This window comes from Lithobates pipiens, unplaced genomic scaffold (assembly GCF_037356315.1).
Source record: "Lithobates pipiens isolate NorthernLeopardFrog02 unplaced genomic scaffold, aLitPip1_a1.2 Scaffold_13, whole genome shotgun sequence".
NCBI classification, from domain to species: Eukaryota; Metazoa; Chordata; class Amphibia; order Anura; family Ranidae; genus Lithobates; species Lithobates pipiens.
Window position 1 is genome coordinate 384,403,981 of NW_027507718.1, and position 18,018 is coordinate 384,421,998.

Below are 18,018 nucleotides of genomic sequence, written 5' to 3' on the forward strand. Positions count from 1 at the left end.
GTTTCTCAAATTGGGCTGCAAAGGTGAAAATACACTTTAAAACTGTATGGAAATTTCTGTGGCAATTTACATTTTTGAAAAAAAGGTTGAAATGTTAATTGTTGCTGATTTCATTGAAATAATATAATGCTGTATAAATCACATTGCAATATCCAAAATAGAAGAAAAAAACTGAAATAGCGGGAGGTAGGAAAGTAAGAATTAAAGGGTTACATGCAATGGTTATCCTTAGGGTAGATTGAGACATGCATCTAATGCATCTAAATTTCCCTTTCTCCTGAAGCCCGATCTGTGTTTGGATCACACTTCAGAGGCTACTGATAGGTGGTGAGGAAGCAATGTGATGCCTCCTCACCGCCTGTTTTAACCCTATTTTTGCCAACAAATCCTTTGCAACTGTGTGTGTTGTACCTGGTTGTGGCCCATTTGCTTGAGTGTGAAGCGTTTAGGGGGCGTGCCCCCTACCAATCACTACATGTCAGGTCAACTTTGCCATGGGCGTGAAGCGAAGCACTGTGAGCATGGCATGTAAACACCCCTGTCTGCTTCCCCTTGCAGCTTAAAAGGAGCAGTTGTCAGGTGGCAAAAATCCAACCATATGTTTAAATGAAGCCTTAGTGTATAGTAATTGAGGTATAATGGTATAGAATGTTGATTGTAAACGTTTTTAATATAAGGGCCTAAAGTGTGACCCCTGACATCACTAAAGGGTTATATATAATATTGAGTGAATGCAATACTATGGTATCTGCGAGACTGCAGACATACAATTGGAGGAGGTGGTCAAAGACTGTAGATGTGTTGCAGGAGAGGGTGACACATTAGGCTGCTGGTGACCACTGTTATTAGATCCCCTTTATGAATTCATGCTTTTGCTCTCTATAGCCCCTTAAAAAGACTGGCACCACAGGAAAATCCTAATAAACGATCAGAGGAAAAAAAACACATGAAGAGAAAAGGGATGGACAGCATGGAAAATGAAAGAAGTGTAAAAAATTAACCAAACTACTAGAAATAAGTCTAAAGAATATTTATCTTTCACTGACCTGAGTAAGCACCTAGGTAAGGAAACCACAAACTACCATCTGCAAGGGTTCATGGGCAACACAGTAAGTGCCAAGAAGATTTTAGTTATGGGATGTTGGGATTGTTTTGCGAACAGAACAGAGGCTGTTCACTTACCTAACAAATTTAGTATTCACTTTAAATAACCAATTATGTGCAACGGAAAAAAAATATATAAGAATCAGGACTTCTGCTTGCAAATAATTGGATTATTAAAGTGAACACAGTATTAATATATTACAGTACGTGAAAATTCACTTTTCAAAGTATGTGTCTCCTTCTTTAGTAAATCAACCCCATTGTGTTCCTGAGATAAAATAAATGTTCTTTTTTGGTATAGCACTCCGATAACCCAGAAATGGATAAGGACTGCTCACTGTAAAATCCAGCTTTTGTTTATCGAAGCAAATTGAAGCGCCAACAGTCTACAATGTACCTGATACATATGTTTAGAAACATTTTAAAAATACTTTTAAAATATAAGAATCAATAAACTGTATTAGAAAATAAAACGTTCTTCCGTTGTAAATTTCTGTAAGCCATTCAATAAACTTCATTGTTAAAAAATTAGGATAGTTGAGATATATGGATCAGTTTATAATGGCCATTTTTTAGGTTTCACAAAGGGCGAATGCTTGGGTCACTGTATTCTTCAAATATTGTTTTTGTTCTTATGTATATACAGTAAAACCTTGGATTGTGAGCATAATTCATTCCGGAAACATGCTTGTAATCCAAAGCACTTGTATATCAAATTTCCCTATAAGATATAATGGAAACTCAGATGATTCGTTCCACAACCATTTATTCATAGGTCTTTCAGTTTATACTCCATATAAAAAGATTATAGTGATAGGTTGTGTAACCATGAAATGTCCATCCCCAATGGCAGCCTCCACAAGGGGATTAGAAGCAAAAACCAAACTTTGACAGGCTGATTGATTGTAAATGACGGATCTACGTAAAATGTTTGTACAATGAATAATTCTAATTATAAGATGATTGTTCAGAATGACACGCATTCATTACAAGTACTTTACTGTCGTTATGTATTGTTGTAATGTCAACACTGCTTTTGTTCAATAAAACTTTATTGTGAAAAAAAAAAAGAAGCAAAAACCAACAGGAGCTACAGAGTATAAAAGAGAAGAGAGGCACCTCTAATGCCGCATACACGCGATCGGAATTCCGGCCAGAAAAGACTGATGAGAGCTTTTCATTTATGCAGCGGTGCCACTCTGCCAACGTATATTGGCATGAGCCGGTTGGCAAGTGGTTACGTATAATCAAAGTTCATTGAAATTTCAGTGCATATGGTGGAAATTCAGACAGCTAAATTCTAATGGAGCATTAGAATTTAGCTGTCTGAATTTCCACCATATGCACTGAAATTTCAATGAACTTTGATTATACGTAACCACTTGCCGACCGGCTCATGCCAATATACGTTGGCAGAGTGGCACCACTGCATAAATGGGCGTACCTTTACGTCCCTCTGTAAAAGCAGGATAGCGGGCGAGCGTGCGCCACCGGTCACTGGGAGCGTGCCCGCAGGTCCTGCGGACTCGATGTCCACTGGCGGCCCGTGATCGCAGTGAGGAGAGGCAGAATGGGGGACTGCCTATGTAAACTAGGCATTTCCCCATTCTGCCTAGTGACATGACAAATATCTACTGTTCCCAGTGATCTGGAACAGTAATCTCTGTCAAAAGACCAATGAGAGCTTTTCGTCGGAAAATGCGACCGTGTGTATGCTCCATCGGAATTTTGCTGGCCGAATTTCCACCAGCAAAAAATTGAGAGCAGGTTCTCAATTTTTTAAACGGAAAAAAATTCTATCGGAAATTCCAATCGTGTGTATGCAATTCCGACACGCAAAAACTCACACATGCTCAGATTCAACTACGAGATGGAAGTTATTGGCTACTGGGTATTTAACTTCCTTTTTCTAGTCCTGTCGTAAGTGTTGTATGTCACCGCGTTCTTGGCGGTCAGAATTTGGTGTGACTGTGTGTATGCAAGACAGCTTGAGCAAAATCTTGTCGGGATTCCATCTGGAAAACGAACAGAGCTTTTTCCGACCAAAATTCTGATAGTGTGTATGCAGCATTAGAGTATTGTGCTCTACCTACTGTGAAATAGCTCTGAATTGATAATGTAATCATTCGCTTAGCTTACTGAGATAATTAATGAGTTATATGTGTAGTTGTTTTATATCTGTAGTTGTTAAACTTGGATATAATGATTGCAGGGAAAAACAATCTCACTCTATGATTCAGCCCCTGTGAGAAGTGACAGTTACAATGTTTTTGTATCAGGTAGACTTGCATTGGGTCGCTTTAAACCACTTGCCCTCTGGAAGATTTACTCCCTTCATGACCAGGCCATTTTTTTACTTTTTGGCATACTAGTAATGGTGGCAATCAGCGCAAACAGTGACTTCACAGATCAATATTAGATACACCATTGAACTCTCCACATAGATTATTGTTTAATCGCTGCTCAGCAACTGCTGTCAAAGTTGTAACTCCGTGTGGAGAGATCAGTACTGGTTCTAATATACTTTAGATCTGTGATCGCTTTTTTCCCTGAGTTCATCCAAGTTTTATCCTTTGTGGGGACCTGATGAAGGGGGGGAGTGATGTTGCCCTGAAATGCAGTGGCTGTTTTTATGTCTTTTTATTTACCAACAAATAAAATGATCTTGGACTCCTTTATCTGATTTTGGTCTGGTGCTCCTTTCTGCATTTCTATGGTTAGAGCTACTGCCGTGTGCCCACAGAGGGAAGCCTTGCTGTGTGGGAGCTGCTTCACTGGAGCTATTGAGCTTGTTTGAAATTTTCTATCGTCTAACTACACTGGCAAGTTTAAAGGTTCCCAGCACCTCTTTGGCAATGTTGTTCTGGAGTCATTTTTAAACCCATACATTTTTGTTGTGTTAGTCAACAATTGGCCCACAGCTTGCCTTCTGCCAGACCGCAGTATGATTGTGCTCCATCTTCCCTCAGATATTCCCCATTTTCATAGCCTGTGTATAAAACATTTTTCTTATTTTATTTTCGATATAGTAAGTAAGTAGCTCAGGGACTGGACTCAGAAGGGCAAGAAATTAGAATGCAAAGGGACGCACACATGAAATTGACTCTCATAGTAACACAGACAGCAGTGTGCAGCAGCACAGATGATTACACCTCACCGACACGACATGTCCCCTTACGGAGACACAGTGACAGTCTCTCTCCATATCAGGTGGTCCCTTCAGACCACTCCAGTCCAAACAGCACCGACAGTCCCTCTCCCAGTTTAGCTTAATCCCATCCCCCAGACCCACACCTGAGGCTCCGGTCGGCCCCCCTTGCACCATGGCATCACAAGAAATGCCACCAACGCCCAAACACACTGTAGCAGGCACTCGGCTGGCCTCTGTCGGCTCTGGACCGGAACTGGCAACCTTTTCCTGTCTCTGGTATTTACTGGCAGGAGAAAAGTGCCTGTTTTTTACTGGCTGCCAGTAAAAATACTGATGGTTGGCAACACTGGTATATATAGTTCAGTTAAAGAACATTTTAAAACCCTTTAAAATAGACAAAAGCAACCACTTTTAGTAGAATAAGGAAGGGATAGAACAGAACAACTTTTTTTTTTTATTGCTGTCAATGCTTTCCTGTCCCAGTGATGACTGCTTCTCCAAAACGTAAGCTAAATTACCAGCGAGTTGGGCTTTAACTGTAAAATAAGAAATAAACAAGAACAAAGATTGGCATAGGAAAATTATCTGACGTTAATAGGAATAAAAAAATGTGTAAACTACTGTAGTGCCTTCTGGTAGTGTACTAGAGAGGATAGGTAAATTTAAGCAGGGCTGGCTGGTTTCTAGGCCTGTTTGTTTTCATTCTGGACTGGGAGTGGCTCAGGGTGTCATCAGGACCTCATCAGGACCTCAGGGTGTCATCAGGACCCCCCATTTCTTTCCAGAGCCTTCTAATGCTTCCTGGCAAGAGTGTGGGAGGGGAGGTGGAGCCACCTGGAGTGTTTGAGGAGCCCTGACCAATAACCAATCTGGATTGGCAGGGGGCAGGCCTCCTAAAATACCTAGGGTAAGCCCATCTGGAGTTAGGAGTTGTTGGGTGGAACAGCTGGAGTGAGAGAGTGTGAAGGCTGTCGGGGCATTTGAGGGAGCTCCCCAGTCTGGGGGGGGGTGACCTTGGGCATGGGCACTAGTGCAGTTGGGACCACCTTCAGGAACACACAAAGAGATCCTGGACTGGAGGCACAAGACAGAGCAAGGAGAGGACAGCACTGAGAGAGCACTGCCAAGAGACTCCAGGGAGGACAACTGGTTGCAGCCAGGTGGGCTGGTGAGAGAGAAATCATCAGGAGGACTGGGGAGGCACACCTGAATGCCAGAACCAGAAGAGTGGACTGTGGTAGAAGGGGCAGTGGAAAGAGGCAACTGCAGCCATGAGTGTTGGCAGGGCCTAAAGAGGGCTAAGTGGGATCAGTAGCCACAGTTAGGGCAGCTAGCACGAGGACTTTTCTGCGACACCATTGGGGCTTGCGGTCCCAGCCGCAAAGGGCATTTGCTGAGGCCTGGCTGAGTCAGTGTCAGGCCTAACCAAAAAAATAGTGCAAGCTATTCCTGGGGAACCAAGTGATGTGCTGGAGGTGACTAGGAGTAACAGTCTGCAGCAAATGATGTGCTAGTGGAATGAGGAGTGATGAGCTTCAAGCAAGTTTGTGCAGGAGGAAGCTGAAGCAGTATGTACAGGGAGTGTACATACAGTCAATGGCAACCATAAGGAAAAGCACTATTTGAGTCTTGTGCAGACAGATAAACAGGCAAAAATCAATAAGAAGAACCATTTATCAATTTATTGTTGCCATAAGATGATTTTTTTTTATTTAAAAAAAATTTAAATTCTCCTTTACGTAGATAGTAGACAATCAGCTTGCTCACGAGACGATGTAGAGCCTCGACCGAATCCCTCATGGTGTCCAATGGTGAGAGGCAGCACAGCTAGCCAGCCATTGGGGGAAACAGGGTGAGAGACAGTCAAACACGTATCGGGGCGTAAAGGGCCATGACCCAATACGCGTTGTCAAGACAACAGCCATGCTCACCGCTGGATACCGTCATCATCTCCCGGGCCACACTAAAGTTGGATTTTCCCTTCCCCTTCCCCATTTGTGTGGATTTCATAGGGCATGCATGAGGATTCCATCACTGCAGAAAATCTATCAACAAGCCGGTCCATTGGCCACTGCCATAAGGTACCATTATAGTGTTGAGTAAGCTGATTGTCTACCATCTACACAAAGGAGAATTTTTAATTGTTTTTTTAATAAAAAAATCATCTTATGGCAACAATAAATTGATAAATGGTTCTTGATTTTTGCATGTTTATCTGTCCACACAAGACTGCCTCGAATAGCGCTTTTCTTTATGGTTGCCATTGACTGTATGCACTTTTTCAACATCTCTCATGGTGTGTTCATCCATATAGCTGCTTATTGGGCACAAGTAGAACATAAAAAATTACTCCCATTGTTACAAATGTCCCAGTTTTCAGGCGCCAGACTTTTTTTTCTGTTATCAGGGAGTGTACATAGTTGTCCCAAAAAATGATTGCTGATCTATTCATCCACGCTGGGGATCCCATAACTCCCATCCCCATCCAAGGTTTAACCCTCAATAAAACAAAATAAAACAAAGTTCACTGACTGCTTTATGTCTCAGAGTGCCTGAGAGTGAATGTAGGGCTTGGCAGGGTGACAGAAAAACCACAATTCTCGGCAGCCCCTATGGGAGTACTGCTACACTACTTATTGTACTTATTGTGCATGTACCAGTTGAAGTAATCAAACTCTTTTGCATCAGATGTTTAGATACCATTAGTATTTACTATCTTACCGTTCAGGATTAATGGCAGCCTTTATGTCTTCTTGGATCTCTACAACAGATGTAGCCCACACTTTATGGAGAAGGTACTCGTAATTAAATAAGCACTCTGTTATCAGCCGGGAAATCTGGTTAGACTGGACCAGGTGGTAAGATATCCCAAGGAGTTTACGTAGGTTAAACACAGGAACGGTCCTGTTCTCTTCCTTTACCAGCCATGATAATGGCATCATTGGCACCTCACTTTTATTGAGTTTATTGCGACTACGACTCTCCAGGTAGTAGTTTGTAAATGCAGAGTGGATAGCGATCTGATACTCCTTTGATTTCACATATCGATTTAAACAAACTGACCTGAACTGGTTGTGCGCCCAGTCAAGAACATAACTATTATCTGTCCTTTGCTCAACCAAGTGAACTCCAAAGTCACAGCGCAGCTTTTCCCAAAGTGCTTCTGGGAATACTGGCACCATAACACCCTGGTATTGTTTAATCTCATCCATGACACCTTGGTCTAGAGATAACAAGTCCAGGAGCTCTTCTCTTGTGATGCCATTCCTAGACAGGGAAATGTAAGTTGCAGTTTTCTTTACCATTTGTTCTCCATGTATCCTCTCCAGTCTTCCTAGAATCCAAGAGTACATTTTTGAGATATTAGGATACAGATAGATATCTGAGTCTGGGGTATACGATGTCCATAACTGAGACTCCATATATGCACAGATCACAAACAGTGGAATAGGACAGGCTTCACAAGCCTGAAGCAATACTGCTCTTTGGTTACTGGTAAGTTTACGGTGATCCTTACTTATGCAAAAGTCAATCATTTCATTTATTTCTGCTAAGCTTAGTGGTGGTATCTGGATCACATTCTGCTCTACCGTAAGTTTCTGCAAAATAAAATTATATCTGCTGTTATTATTATTATTATTATACAGGATTTATATAGCGTGACAGTTTATGCAGCACTTTACAAAATTAGGGCAGACAGTACAATTACTATACAATTCAACACAGCGGAGAATCAGAGAGCCCTGCTCGTTAGAGCTTACAATCTAGGAGGGAGGATCAAGTTATATAAAAGGGTAATAGCTTTGGGGGATGAGCTAATGGAGAAAATAGTGCAGTTGTTAGATGGAGGCAGGATAGGCTTCTCTGAAGAGGAAGGTTTTCAGGGATCGCCTAAAAGTGGATAAATGTGGAGACAGTCTGATAGATTGGGGTACCGAATTCCAAATGATGGGCGAGGCTCTGTAGAAGTCCTGGAGGTGGATATGCGAGGAGGTGAGGGATCTAGAGAGCAGGAGGTCTTGGGAGGAATGAAGAGGGCAATTAGGTTGGTATTTTGAGACTAGGCTACTGATGTAGCTGGGGGCAGAGTTGTGGATGGCTTTGTAACTTATTGTTAGTATTTTGAATTTAATTTGTTGGGCGAGTGGCAACCAGTGAAGGGATTGGCAGAGAGGGGTAGCAGACACTGAGCGGTTTGTAAGGTGGATGAGTCTGGCAGCAGCATTCATGATGAACTGAAGGGGGAATAGTTTATTTAAAGGTAAGCCAATGAGGAGGGAGTTGCAGTAGTCAAGGCGAGAGATAACCAGGGAGTGAATCAGGAGCTTTGTGGTTTCATTGGTTAGAAAGGGACGTAGTTTAGAGATGTTGCAGAGGTTGAGGTGGCAAGCTTTGGAAAGTGATTGGATGTGGGGCCAAAAGGAGAGTTCAGAGTCCAGGATAACACCTAGCACGCTGACATGTGGGGATGGGTGGATGGATGTGCCATTGCTCTTGACAGAGAAGTCAGGGAAAGAGGCACGTGGGGGAGGAAATGTTATAAGCTTGGTTTAGAGTTTGAGGAAGTGGTGTGACATCCTTACAGATATGTCTGTAAATAAGTTAGTGATGGGTGAGGAGACTGATGGAGTGAGTTGAGGGGTGGAGAAATAGATTTGTGTGTCCTCAGCATAGAAATTATATTGAAAGCCGTGAGAGGCTTCTTGTTACATTAAAGATTAAAAAAGTATGGGAATGTTTTTTTTTTAGAATGATATTTACCTAGGTGGGTGCAGCATTGGTCCGATGCAGCATCTATGCTCCTGCCAGCTGTAAGAGTGAGAACTGAGCGATCATACACTGACAGTCTCTCGGTTCGCAGAGCTCCCCGAGCAAAGAGCTAGTGCCGTTCAGTCATTGGCTCTCTGCCTTTCCGCACTCACTGGAGCACTGGGCTGTAGAGGGGGTGAGAGCGGCCGGCTCTAGCTCTCAGCGGCTTTCTGAGAGGCTGAGCTGGGGTGCTGGTCCAGGTATGTTGGCAGATCCTGACCTAATGGTCACAATCTTGCCCGAGCCTGGAGCTCTGAGATGTCAGCCGACAGTGCGCTTCAGCCCGCTGTCTGCTGAAAACAGGTCACAGGAGTGTAGAGCATTTTTAAATAGGACCTGTTTTCATTGCATACCTTACGTTAGACCCAGTAACATAAATCAAAGGGATGGGCCACAGACCGTAAGGCTGGGAAGGACAGAGATTGATGATGCTGGCCATTCTCCAGCCAGGAAATTAATCAGGCTCTATCTGACTTGCAGCAGCTTCTACTGCACACACATGCTAATGCCTGCAATATATTATACAATTCTAGTTTGAGCATGTGTTTATACAAAAACTGCCTTTTGGATAAACGTGGATAAATAAAAATCTAATCTTCAGTTACAAAAAAAAATCCTGTCAGTGTTGGAGGTGGAGCATGCTTTAGTTTAAAATAGAACTATAGGCAAAACTTTTTCCTGGTGCCTCCATGGCAGCATAAATATGACAAGCTCTGCCCTGGCTCCTCCCTCAGGATTAATGTGAGCATTCTACTTTTTTTCCTCATACCTTTGGTCAATGAATGTTGGTCAGGTGTCCTTACCTCTGCAATCGGCAGCTTTCATCTGGTCTCGGCCTCTCCCGGATGTAGTCCCTTGGCTCGGGCTGCTAAACGAGCTGAAAAGCAAGGGAGTCCCTCCTGAGGGTCTTTTGGGACATGCAGCATGTCCCCTAACCAGGAGCAGTAGTTCTGCTTATGAGAATGAGGCTTCAGCTCGTGGGGCAATTGAGGGAGCATCTATCTCTTATCCCTTTTTTTCCCCCTCTTTCTACAGGTTCCCCGGGCCCCTGTTTCCTTCTCATCTTCCTCATCTTCTGCTGAAGTGTGTGTCTCATGTTCCTTCCCATTATTGCACTGGTGTGTATAAGGGGTGGTGCACACCTTGTGCTGTCTTTTCTCTGCCTGCCCGGCATCCTCTTCTGCGTTCTGCGCATGCGCGGGCATCCGTGATGCTCTGCGATTGGGGGCGGTGAGGATCCTTTTTTCCTTTGATGGACGAAATCAGAGGTGTCATCAAAGAAGAATGGAATACGACAGAAAAGAGATTTCCAATTAATTGGTTGTCAAAGCTGTACCCCCTAGCCGAATCAGATTCCGCTCTGTTGGATGGCCCACCGGCGATGGATGCACCGGTAGTGTGCCTGCCGAAAAACATCATACTTCCTATGGATGATTCAGCTTCATTTAAAGATCCTTTAAATAGAAGGCCTATCAGATGGCAGGAAAGGCATTTAAGCCAGCAATAGGTTTGACATCTGTGTCCAATGCGGTGCGTGTTTGGACAGAAAATGTAGAAGGGCCAAAAGATGATATAATAAAGGCTCTGGACAAACTAAAACTTTCAGCAGACTTCATCCGGGATGCAGCGTTTGATTCCATCAGGTGTTCCGTGAGGGCAATGCTACCTAGTGAGATGGCAAAATGCACATTATGGTTAAAACCATGGGCAGCAGACATCGCATCCAAACAGAACTGGTGAAAAATTCCATTTGACAGGAAGGCCTTGTTCAGAGAGAAGTTGGACAAGGCCATCTCCCGTGTCACAGGAGGTAAATCCGGCTTGCTCCCACAGGATAGAAGAACCAGGCGCACTAGAATTTCCACTTCCAGGTTTCAACATTTCAAGAACAGAGATTTCAAGGGGACTAGGCAAGGAAGAGGCTTGAGACAAAATTGGAAAGGCACACAATCCACTTTCATAAAGTCTCGCAGACAAGGGGTTACACCTATCCTGCAGGATTCCACAAAATACTTTTGACGCCAAGTTAGCCCAGGTGATCCCAGTGGGAGCCAGACTCACTTTCCTGAGGTTTGGGTCAGAAGATATCAGGATCCCTGGGTGGTCTCAACAACCCAGTAGGGCAATTTTTGGACATTCCCAAGCCAGCCACTCAAGGATTTCTTCACCCCTTCAAGAGTACCGGGGTCGACACAGAAAGCAGAGGCTCTCTTTCAGTTCCTTCATTCTCTACAGGAACAGCAAGCAGCTGTACCAGTACCTCTGTTCCAGAGATTCTCAGGTTTCTACTCTGCCCTTTTTCTGGTTCCCAAAAGACGGGAAGCTGGAGACCCATTATAGGGTCTCCAGCCTCTGGAGGTTAGGTTACGCTACTAGACGACATTCTACTTTTAGCGGGAGATCCAGCTCAGTTAACGAAACACAGGACACTCCTTCTGTCAACCCTGGCAGAATTTGGCTGGGTAGTAAATCAAGCAAAGATTCACCTCACTCCTACCCAGGACATGATCTATCTGGATGCCCATTTCAATACTGCCAAGGGGACAGTATCCTTACCTCTGCAGAAAGTGTCAGTCATGAAGAGAGTGAGACTGCAGCCCTATCTGTCTGCGTCAAATTGCCTGAGCCTATTGGGGATCATGTCTATCCTGCATTCCAATGATCCCATGGGCCCATTGGCACCTAAGACGTTTTCAAATGGGATTCCTGAACCAATGGAACAGATCCTATCTCTCTCAACAGATACGCCTAACAAACACAATGCACAGGGGTCTACACTGGTGGACAAAGAGGGAGATGCTGATAAAATCATGGCCTTTGGGTCACATCTCTTGGACTATGCTTACCACAGATGCCAGTGCGGTAAGCTAGGGGGCCCACTGCAGCCATATTGCGATTCAAGGGAGTTGAGCCTTCAATACAGCAGGGGTAGAGTCCAGGATCCTAGAAATCCGTGCAGCATACCTTGCTCTGATTGCTTTGACTCAACAGATCAGAGGGAAAGCAATATTATATCAAATGGACAACAGGGCTTCAGTGTCATATATTCATTGCCAAGGAGGAACTAACAGTAGCTCCCTCCTGAAAGAAGTAGAGCCCATCATCCCCTGGGTGAAAAGGAATCTGTTCAATCTTTGAGCAGTTTATCTCCCAGGGCATCTAAGCTCGGAAGCTGCCCGCCTGTCATGAAAGTTTGTGGATCCCAGCGAATGATCACTGCATCCGAGAGACTACGATTGTAGACCTCTGGGGTCTTGCCGAATTAGACCTCTTTGCCTCAGCAAGCAATGTGAAGTTACCGAGATTCATCACACATCTTCCACACCCCCTGGCGGAGACAGTGGATGACCTCTCCAGCCCATGAGCATGCAGTCTAGCCTATGCTTTCCCCCCACGGCCACTTATCTCCAGGTTTCTTGCGAGGCTTACGATAGAGGACACTATGGTAATAGCAGTCCATCCATACTGGCAGAGGTGTCCTTGGTTTCCAACTGCAATATCCCTGAGTACCCAACCTCCGGTCAAAATACCATGGCTACCTCGCGTTCTTTCACAGGGTCCTCACATCTACCCGGACTCACTTAGACAGAACCTGAACATTTGGATGCTGAAAGGTAGAGGTTCCAGGCATTAGGATGCTTGGCTAGCTTCATCTCAACCTTGCTCCAGGCTAGAAAGCCATCAACAAATGACATGTATGATAGAATTCGGAAAAAGTTTAAATCCTTTGCGTTTGATAGAAACTTTGATCCAACCCTGCCCGCTCCTTTTCAGATACTCAATTTTCTATAAACAGGCCTAGACTTAGGCCTGGGGTTAAGCACGCTAAAGGTGCAAGTAGCAACCATCTTGGCGGCCACCAACAGAAGATTCCGTTAAGAAAATACATCCACCTATAAGACAAAACTTTCCCACATGGGACCTATCTGTTCTCCTGGAATCCCTAACCAACCAACTGTTCCAAATAAATCAATATTGCTGTGGAATCTAACCCTAAAGCTATCCTTTCTAATCACTGTCGCATCAGGTAGAATAGTGTCAAATCTGCAGGCCTTAGGTGCAGACCATGATCATATAAAATATCATCCCTAAGACCACCACTATCACTAGTATCTCAGAACCTTGGGGTCTACCAACATTCTCAGCTCCAGAATTCGACTCACTCCATGATTTGGATATTGCATCCATATTGACATGCTATTTGCAGGCCACAGCCCCCTTCAGGAAGTCTCCCAGACTGTTGGTTATACCCTGGGGTAAAAATAAGGGTAAGGAGGCAACTCCTAGGACGATAGCCTCCCGGATAGTTATTTGTCATAGGTATGCTGCCATAGAGGCACCAGGAAAACAGAAAATTGTGCCATACTTACTGTAATTTTCTTTTCCTGGTGCCTATCCATGGCAGCATACAAACCCACCCTTGGTATTTTATATTACGGAGAATGCTGGGGGTGCTCTAATGCTATTCTTGTATCATATTCACGGATCCTGAGGGAGGAGCCAAGGCGGAGCTTGTCATAAGTATGCTGCCATGGATAGGCACCAGGAAAAAAAAATTACAGTAAGTATGGCACAATTTTAAGTTTTTTTTTAAATTTTGGATAGAGCAAGGGAGGGTTGTAACTACAGTTAGATTTGTTTTCACCATCTGTGTCCCATTGCGTAGCCAAACAGGAGATGATAGGAAATCCCTGGAAATTAAGGGAATTTCTTGGGGAGAGGTATATTATTTAGTAGGGATGAGCTTGGTGTTCACCTGTTCTCCCAACAGTGAATATTATGGGGCGTTCGTGGTAAATTTGAGCGCAGAGGAATGCCTCATAATGCAATGTGAAATCGCAGTGCATTGATGTCTGATGATTGATAAAAGCATGCACCAGCTTTGGTCAAACACAGCGCACTGTGCCAATCATGGCTCAGGGGCACCAAGTCCACACACCACACTATATAAGGCTGCTTACATAGTGGCTATGTATAGTGTGTGACTGTGGATGGAGATAGATTGAGCTAGATAAGGCAGGCATGTTAGTTAGTGGCAGTGTCATGTGTCGTCAGAGGGGCGGGGGTCACCCAGTTACGTCACTGGGTGGCCCCGCCCTTGCCTATATAAAAGCCATCGCAGCCAAGAGACAGCAGTCGGCGAGACGCCTCCCATCGAGACAGAGATTTTCTTTATTTTTTTGGGGCCTGTTGGCGCCATGATTAAAGATAGATTGACATTGTGGGGCGCTTTTTTTATTAATAAAGAAAACTGTCTTCTGTATTTACTTTTTTGACACTTTTTTGGGTGAATAGGTAGGGGTACATTGTACCCCATACCCATTCACATAGGGGGGCAGGATCTGAGGGCCCCCTTGTTAAACGGGGCTTCCAGATTCCAATAAGCCCCCCCCGCCCGCAGGCACCCACAACCCCCGTTCAAGGGCTGTGGGGATGAGGCCCCTGCCCCCATCAACATGGGGACAAGGTGCTTTGGGGGGGACCCCAAAGTACCTTCCCCATGTTGAGGGCAAGCGGCCTGGTATGGTTCAGGAGGGGGGTGCCCACTCATCTCCCCCCTTTCCTGGCCTGCCATGGCTGCTTGCTTACATAAGGGTCCGGTATGAACTTTGGGGGGGCCCCATGCCATTTTTTTTATTTTGGCGTGGAGTTCCGCTTAAAATCCATACCAGACCTGAAGGGCCTGGTATGGATTTTGGGGGGACCCCACACTGTCTTTTTTTAATTTTAGCTTGGAGTTCCCTGTATATGTGCTATATAATACAGCAAAACGTTACAGACAATTTTTTCCTTTCGAAATGTGATTTTGCTAAGGGACAGTAAAACACATGAGAAAGATGCGCCACTTTACAGGCAGACTAAGGACACCAACCCCACGGCACGATATTTAAAGGAATATTTCATTTTTATTGTTTCACTTTAAGCATTATTAAAATCACTACTCCTGAAAAAAATGGCCCTTTTAAAAACTTTTTTTGCATTGATACATATCCCCTGGGGCAGTATCCCACCCAAACACTTTTTATGGCAATAACTTGCATATGAACCTTTAAAATTAACACTTTTGATTTTTCACATTTGTGTCCCATAGACTTTAATAGTGTTCACATTCATTTTTTTGTCTGTTTGCATGTTCGGCTCATCCCTATTATTTAGTAGCGTAACACAATTCATCACTTTTTTATATATAAACAAGTCATATTGTTTTACTCTTTTATTCTTGTATCACAATTGTAGACACTGTATCCTACCATGCATCCTGTTGCACATGTAAAATGATTTTAGGTTCAAATTATATAAAATATTTATTTGACAGTGTTGGGTATAAGGTAAGCTTTAGTTTCTCAGTCATTCATGCGCTCACTCTTCCATTCACATTATAAGTAAAAAAAAATTCCTTCACAGTCAAAAAGCAAAACAACAAATTTAAAGTTTGTGATAGGTAACCTTGCTAGCTTATGGATCATGAGAGAAATTGGCAAAACTATTTTTTTTTATTGTTTAAGTTTTACATCTCTAGTCCTAGAAAAGAAAACAAAAAATGTATTACCTGTAATTGTTTAAGGGACGTGCAATCTGATTCGCTGCCACTGGGAACAGATACAATGAAGTTGACATTTGGAGGCAATTCCTTGGGTATCCAGGAAAAGTTTGTGTAATTTCCTGATAATGCATCTAATCCATCCAAGATCACCATTAGAGGTCTACTCCGAGGAACAAACTCCAGCACTGTTGAAAATTCATTTATTAAACCATTGATATTCTAAAAAAGAAAAAAAAAGGAAAGAAGAAACAAATTCCCCATTATATGCACTTATATATGAACTTCATTCAGGATTTTTTAAACCTGTTACTGAGGCATATTTATAATAAATAAGTTCAAAAGATGTAAAAAAATATCCTAAAATATACAACACGTTAATGTATTTTAGTCCATTCAAAGCAAATAGCTGTACAGTTTCATTTAGACGTGTCCTAAAAATATGAATGTCAACAATAGCCTTCGTTCAGAACACATTTGATTTCATAAACTCCAAGCTATGGCATTACTTCGGAAGAAGAATCTTAAAAATATTGAATCTGCTGAATAAACTGAGTACCGAAGTAAGTATGACAGTGAGCTTTATTTATCAGAGACTATGCCTACGGAAGATGGAAGAAGAGAAGTAGCATGACACCTCCTGTACCCCTTAATCCATAAAGAAACAATAGTGGTCACTTAAACAAAATGGCACATAGCCAATTTCAGGTTTACCCCACAGAATCTGTCTGCTACCCTTAAATCTGCAGCATCTTGTGACTATTATGACATGTCTTCAGCTGTAATTTTCCAGGACACATCTGAATCTAATTGGTGGTTTGGGGAAAATACAGACAATTTTTAGCAGGGGATTTGAAGGCTCTTAAAAGAACCAGTACACCTATGGGCAGCAGAAGTCCCAGGCCAAAGACCCAAAACATTGGAATTAAACTGCTGTTACACCTTATGTTGTGTTCGCCGAATTTAGCCATATAGGAATAAGCTGGTACATGTGAATGCCTTTTCAAAAAATACAGTTGCTTAGAAAATAATTTCTAAATTAAACAATAAAAACACATGATGATCAAAAAGCTTATTGTTCATAAAATGTAAAATCGCATTGCTCATCAATGGGCATTAATCTATTAGGTGAATAAAGAATATGCATTTTCTTCTTCAATGGTTTTTATTAATTGTTTTAGTAAAACAATAAAGAACAGTTGGTAGAACAGCGAACAATCTTTGATTGCTCCAAGTGTGTCAGATAAACAGATAAACAAAATGACAAACAAATGTGGGGCTTAATGCAGTGAAGACCCGACATGCAGGTTAGGTCTGCTATGTGGTCCCCCAACACATTTTAATTAGAATGTGAGGCAGGACAGTAACCAGTTCTCAGCTACTGGCAGAATGTTTAAACTACATGAATTCTATGATGCAATCGTAGAATATGCATTTTAAAATACATGTAAAATAGAAATCCAATAGTCCATTAAAAATGCAAGATTATCAGTGATCTAACCAACATACTTTCAGGGCCGGCCTTACATTTCAAAATAAATTTTTGTTCAAATTTGACACCATTAGTGGGCTGCAGCAACAGCCGATTTTCGTGCGGTCGACGAATTTGAGTAAGCGGCATATTGGAAATTTTTTGAAAAACAAATTATTTTCTAATCTATATTGGGAGAATTGTGTGAGAAACGTGATTGAAAAAGAAATGCGCATGTGCAAGAAAAGAAAATTCCTGGAAAGAAAAGAAGATTCCCACGAAAATTATTTTCTGTAGCAACAGGAGGTGGAATTTAAGTTGGTAGGTCGAATTTCCAAATCAATGGTGGCACCATCGGATCACAAAACGTATGAAATTTCTGATTTTCAAAAGACAATTCTTTCTAAATTCCACCATGAATGGCCAGCCTTAGTAAATGTGGGGGGGGGGGGGGGGGGAAATGAGTAGAAAAAATTAGATCAGAATCAAATTTTATGATAAACAGATCTATATGTATACTAATATACACTATTTGTGTAATGTATGGCACTTCCAAAAAGGAATTGCCTTTTTGCTTTGCTTTGTTGTCTTATGCGTTTATTGTTTTATATTGTGACATTTTTTGTTCCTAGTTACAGTATATTAAGGCTAGTAAAGTCAACCACAAATGACACAGCTGGATGTAAACGTGTAGAGATTACCTCTGAGAAGCAGGTTGGCAGGTCATATATATCTGCAAGTTGATAGCAAAGGCTTTGTAGCAACTGACGAATATCTCTGCTCTCACCAGTAGCTCCTATAAATCGAGCCACAACCCTGATGTCTCTGTATAAGCAGAGGAAATAATAGCACGGGTGAACCTTTAAAACCATATATTTGTGGACTGTAGTCATATTATCAGATATCAGAAAAACAATAAGAATTTGCAAAGTGCAATCACAC

The 18,018-nt window shown here is 42.6% G+C and overlaps 1 protein-coding gene across 2 annotated transcripts in view; it reads right to left on the reverse strand.

The window, feature by feature from the left end:
* The window catches only part of LOC143975182 (uncharacterized), a 142,503-nt gene that overhangs the window by 66,625 nt on the left and 57,860 nt on the right, over nucleotides 1-18,018 (reverse strand). For both annotated transcript variants that reach the window (XM_077477284.1, XM_077477285.1), the window contains 3 exons: nucleotides 17,778-17,901; nucleotides 15,615-15,827; nucleotides 6,977-7,854 (listed from right to left, as the gene is read on the reverse strand). In XM_077477284.1, the coding sequence (XP_077333410.1) occupies nucleotides 6,977-7,854; nucleotides 15,615-15,827; nucleotides 17,778-17,901 (1,215 nt within the window). The remainder of the gene's footprint in view (nucleotides 1-6,976; nucleotides 7,855-15,614; nucleotides 15,828-17,777; nucleotides 17,902-18,018) is intronic.